The sequence below is a fragment of the Phalaenopsis equestris genome, unplaced genomic scaffold (assembly GCF_001263595.1).
Source record: "Phalaenopsis equestris unplaced genomic scaffold, ASM126359v1 Scaffold000362, whole genome shotgun sequence".
In the NCBI taxonomy this organism is placed as follows: domain Eukaryota; kingdom Viridiplantae; phylum Streptophyta; class Magnoliopsida; order Asparagales; family Orchidaceae; genus Phalaenopsis; species Phalaenopsis equestris.
Window position 1 is genome coordinate 7,910 of NW_018164804.1, and position 5,603 is coordinate 13,512.

Here is a 5,603-nt window from a genome sequence, read left to right on the forward strand (position 1 = left end):
TCGGTTGGTAGTGATTATTGAGTTATTTTTATTTTTATTTTTTATTTTTTTTTCCTGCAAAATGAGCGTTGAAAATGATCTTTTTAAGATTCTGAGCAAAATTAGTAGGAAGATTTACATATATACCACTAAATTCTCCTGCATTTACATAAATACCACTAAAACCCCAATCTTAAATTTAAAAAATTGTTGGTACCCACTATTTATTCAGGAGTTTTGCGGACTTTAGAAACCCTGTACAGAAAAGAAATCAGGGAGAAACAGATAGAGATGGGGGAACAGGTCGGGCTTGCGAGATTTGGAGGATCGTTGAAGGTGGAGAGCGTGCAGGCTCTCGCTGCAAAGTTAAGCTCAGACATTCCGAATAGATACATAAGGCCGGAGAGGGCGGAAGATATAGTCGCCGGCGACGGCGAAGAAGACTCCGGCGAAAGGATTCCGGTCATCGATTTTGGCAAGTTATTCGATCCCGATTCTTCTGTGGAGGAGGCTGCAAAGCTCCATTCGGCCTGTGAAGACTGGGGCTTCTTCCAGGTTTTTTTTTTTTTTGCAGAAAAGATTACTAATTTCCTCTTTATTCTTTACATTTTTTACAAATATATTTATATACCACATAATGTTTATCTGTTTAGAAGTCCAGCACCCAATTTTGCTTTTTTTCAATGATAAGTTAATTAAGAAAATATGATGTATGAAAATAATAACATTACGAAAGGGGGTTTGATTAGATTAGGGGGTGTCAAATCGGGTTCATTGATTAGGTTTGGGTCTGACTCGAATTTGACCCAACCATTAAATGTTTTATTTTCTCACCTCGTATAATTAATAAGATTTATTTTTAATTATTATTAGATGTATATTTTTAAGAATAAAAAATAAAACTTTTAAACAATAGTCAAGGGAGGCTGTTGGTGAAATGTTGGAAAAGCTGCAAATACTCCAAAATTTATGTACTCATAATTTAATGGAACATCCATGGCAAGATGAGTCTGATAAGTCTAACTCGCTCAATTATAAGTTAATTAAGAAATTATGGTATCTAAAAATAATATCAATAGGGAAGGGGGTTTAATTAGAATATAGGGTGTCAAATCGGGTTCACCGGTTAGGTTTGGATCTGACTCGAATGTGACCCAACCTGAAACTGCATTACCCCAACCCAACCTGCCTTAAACTTTTCAACCAAGACTCGGCCTGTATAGCTCGTTGACATGAGATATAATTATTATTTGGGTCAACCTTGGGTCAATTTCGGGTCAATCAAAACTCAATTTTAGTTTGACTGATTGATTTTAAGTCAATTTTGGGTTAGAAGATTGTTTTTGGATCAAGTTCTCGTTGGAAGGTCAAACCAAACCTGATCGAAAGGATTCCTAACCCGACTTCGAAAATTATTTGGTTCAACTCGAACCAAGTTTTTTAAAGTAGACTTTGGATACAAGTTAGTAAGTCGGATCAATTTTTGACATATGGATACAAGTTAGTAAGTCGGATCAATTTTTGACACCCCTAAAATGAATTATTCAATGGAGTCTTCTATAATCTCATAAAAATGATAATTATTTTTAAAAATATTTACATGTCTTCATATAGTATATGTTAAATGGGAATTTAATGCCCATTTTAGAGAGAGGCAAATGTGGATAAATAGTTTGGTATAAGCTAATAAAGAACACTCAAAGAAGTTTTTTCAAAAAAATTACATGTGAGTGGAGTATGGCTAAATCCCATGACCTAAAAGGGTAAGTAATCCCATGACCTAAAAGAGTAAGTATGAACACTAAATAAATGTTTGATACATAGAAATCTATAAATACACATCATTTGTATAAATTAAATGAAGAGATTTTAGCAGATAATCTTTTGAGACAAGCAACAACAACTATTGATATACATGAGTGCATATGTCATTGAATGCTAATGATGGATTTTATTTTTTTCCTCTTATCCGTCGTCATTGCACATTGAAATCTACCATGAACTAACAATGAAAATAGCCATCACAAAAATTCACAACTTCACTTAGACCAGGTTGTCGATTGTCAACAATTAATATCCATTATCGATTTTTTACGTCGCCCAATCTCCTTTTATATCAAGGAGAACAACCAAATAGAATGCTCATTTTTTACTAACATTTGATATTCTAGCTATTGTCACTAACATTTTTCAAGTGCATACACTCGATGCATATCAGCTTAGTCAATATCCCTTCCAATCATGAGTAAAAAAAAATAGCTCACCGATGAATAGCTATCTTTTAAATAATTCTAATTGAATGTTGTCCGACGCTACTTATAAATAACAAATGTCCACTATTCATTTGATGCTCATCATCCCTCTAATTTGGTCAACAATCTTTTCAAGATGATGACCAAAATAATTCTCCCCTATTGCCTGATTTAATTTGTTCTCTGCCGATAACCATTCAATGTTTGCTAACGGTTGACATTTTTCAACTTGCAATATCTTGCACGTGTCTTACCAATCATCTACTCTTCAATCAAGTAATCACTTGCATTGCATGATAACATTAGTACTTACAAGCATAGGAGATTGCTTTCGTTGCTTATTGCTATTAACATATGTTAAGGTTGAAATCATAAAGGAATAGGAAAGATAATGAAAAGATCAGCACTAATTCAATCTCTAATCTTACATAAACTATACAAAGCCTTTTCTACTTATAGACTACATAGGAGCACAACAAGGCAAGACCAAACCACAACTAAGAGATATACACTAGACAAAACTGGTTCATTGTCCACATGAATCGAACCCAACACTTAAGTAAATAAGTTAACAAAGGTTTTCTCCAATTATAAAGAACTGCATCATTTTTACTCATTCAACTCACATGTAAGAAGAACTAAATTAGGTTAGGTCTGATGAATTTTCTTCTATCTAGAAATTTTCAAAGCAACTCATGACATTAGAAATTCTTATCTACTATCACAAATACTTTACACACAATTATAACATTTATAGCTTAATTATATCAAAATCACATGATACAACTACATAATTCCAACAATTAACTATCACATAAATCCTTAAAATTTTGATTAGAAGATCCTCATTCTCTTTTCTTGATGACGCAATTTAATGTTTATGATATCACTCAAATAATTTTTTTTATCTTGAATTCTTTTGACCATTGTGCACTAAAATACTTGAAATTACCAATAGCTAGTAAATCACGGAATACCTGAAGATGTAATAAATAAAGTAAAACAAGTTGTGGAAGATTTCTTCAAGCTTCCATTAGAAGAGAAGGAGAAAGTTGCTCAATTGCCAGGCCAAACAGAGGGCTATGGACAAGCTTTCATTCACTCAAAGGAACAAAAGCTAGACTGGGGAGACAGACTTGCCTATGCAACATTTCCTCCAAATTTGAAACAATTGCGGCTTTGGCCCACTAATCCACCTTCATTCAGGTGCTAGTTATTTAAACAATCTCTCTCATTTTTATCACCTTTATAAACTATGTTTTTATATGTCTTTACGAATTTTAACTTATTCAGGGAGACATTTGATGCTTATGCAATTGAGATAAAGAGACTATCCGATGAACTCCTAAAAATGATATCTAAGAATCTGGGACTTGGACTCAAGGAGTTGTATGATATGTTTAAGGGAGGGATTCAGATTGTTAAATGCAATTATTACCCTCCATGCCCAAATCCTGACAAGGTCTTGGGATTCTCTCCTCACTCTGATGCTACAGGATTGACAGTATTGTTACAAATGAATGAGCTGCAGGGGCTACAGATTAACAGAAAAGGTAAATGGCTCCCAGTTAAAGCTTTGCCAGGAGCTTTTGTCATCAATGTTGGAGACATTATTGAGGTAATTAACTCTTGATGATATTGGATCATCTTAAGATTTTTTTTTTTCATGAGCACTGTGTTACTTAGTTATGTGTTACTTAGTTAAGAGTAAATTTTGAACAACATGACTATGATTATTTAGAATCATTTGCATAAATTCCACCCAATTCCTACATATTTACATATCTATCACCTAAACTTAATCTTTCTTTTCTATACATTTATACTACGTAGCCAACTATTTCATATCACATCTGAAATACATCTTTTTTAGGCTAAGCAAGGTGGTATATGTATGTAGAAATTGAAGTTTACGTGTCAGATACACAAAGAAATAAACAATATCCATGTAAATCTTGTAATTTTTTATGCAAGACAGAAATATAAATTGATATTTCTGATCAGTATATATGTGATTGCTGCAGATATTAAGCAATGGAAAATATAAGAGCATTGAGCACAGAGTTGTGGTGAATAATAAGAAGGCGAGGCTATCTATTGCTGGATTTCATACACTGAACGTAGGTGATGTGGTGGGACCAATTCCGGAAATTGTGAAAGGAGATAAGCTGATTTATAAGAGCGTGCAATTTGAAGAGTATTTCAAGATGGTGTACGCCAGCAAAGTGGAAGGGAAGAGCTTATTGGATCGCATGAAATTGGATGCATGAATTAGATTTTCAGCTTACAGAACTATGTGTTTTAAATAAGAGGGGTGGGTTGTTTATTGTGTTATAAATGCTGATAAATCTATGCAAAATATGCAATAAGTCGTGCTCCTAAGTCAATTTTCATATCAATGGGGTCATATTAGTATTGTAATAAAATCTAATTTGTTATGTGTTTGGTAGTATTAAATTTATCCATTTTAATTGAAATTTATATAAACGATTAAATATTTTTTATATCATTTGATAAAATTTCAGCTTTTATAATAAATAATTTTAAAATTATATAATTATTTATATAACTATTATCTGCATCTTTATTATAACTTGAATATTTATACAATTTTTAGAAGTTTTAAATGGAATAAATCATTATATTATATTACATTATATTATCATTTTAAATAGATTTATATAAATTTTTATTGAATAAAAGACAGCTCAAAATTTTAAGAAATTAGTTAATTAACTAAGAGCGTTCCAAAGAAAATAAGATAATACATGTAAAATATTTGAGCCTAAATTTTTTAAACATCATTAGAATATTTAAAGATATACATATATTTTTTGAATAAGTAGATGATAATTCGTAAAAAAAAAACCTCTGGTGTATTGCGTCCGTTGTTCAGACGCTGACTCTGGACATAATATTTCCTCGTCAAATAAAGAGCTCAAATTGGTAGTTGTAGAAATACAACCATCTTCATTAACCAATAAGCTTATAGCTCCTTTCAAGTATATACTTACCAATCATAAGTAGAGGATTTAATTCAACTAGGCCTAGATCATATTCCTAAGAAAATAAGATTTATTAAATCAATAAAAAATAATCATAATTGAATTTATAAATTATTTTGAATGATTATTATTAGTTAACTTAATATTCTAGACTTCTTCGAATTTATTGTAAATTTGTTTTTAAATAAGATTTCATTTAACATTACGTAAAATATATATGATGTTAGTAATTATTACCTAACAGCATAATTAAATTGTGTTAATCTTTTTTTAACAAATAATAAAATACATTAATTGAAAATATGTAGCTTAATCCCAACTACATTTTGATTAAATTTTGAAATTAGGTCCGCTAAAAAGGCTTTCC

At 31.2% G+C, this 5,603-nt stretch overlaps 1 protein-coding gene across 1 annotated transcript; it reads left to right on the plus strand.

Moving 5' to 3' along the window:
• Positions 1 to 223: 223 nt before the first annotated feature.
• Positions 224 to 4,662, plus strand: LOC110026297 (S-norcoclaurine synthase 1-like). Its single transcript, XM_020727183.1, has 4 exons — positions 224 to 534; positions 3,190 to 3,437; positions 3,525 to 3,849; positions 4,256 to 4,662. The coding sequence occupies exons 1-4, from the start codon at positions 271 to 273 to the stop codon at positions 4,499 to 4,501; spliced, it is 1,083 nt and encodes a 360-aa protein (XP_020582842.1). The 5' UTR covers positions 224 to 270; the 3' UTR covers positions 4,502 to 4,662.
• The last annotated feature ends 941 nt before the right edge of the window (positions 4,663 to 5,603 follow it).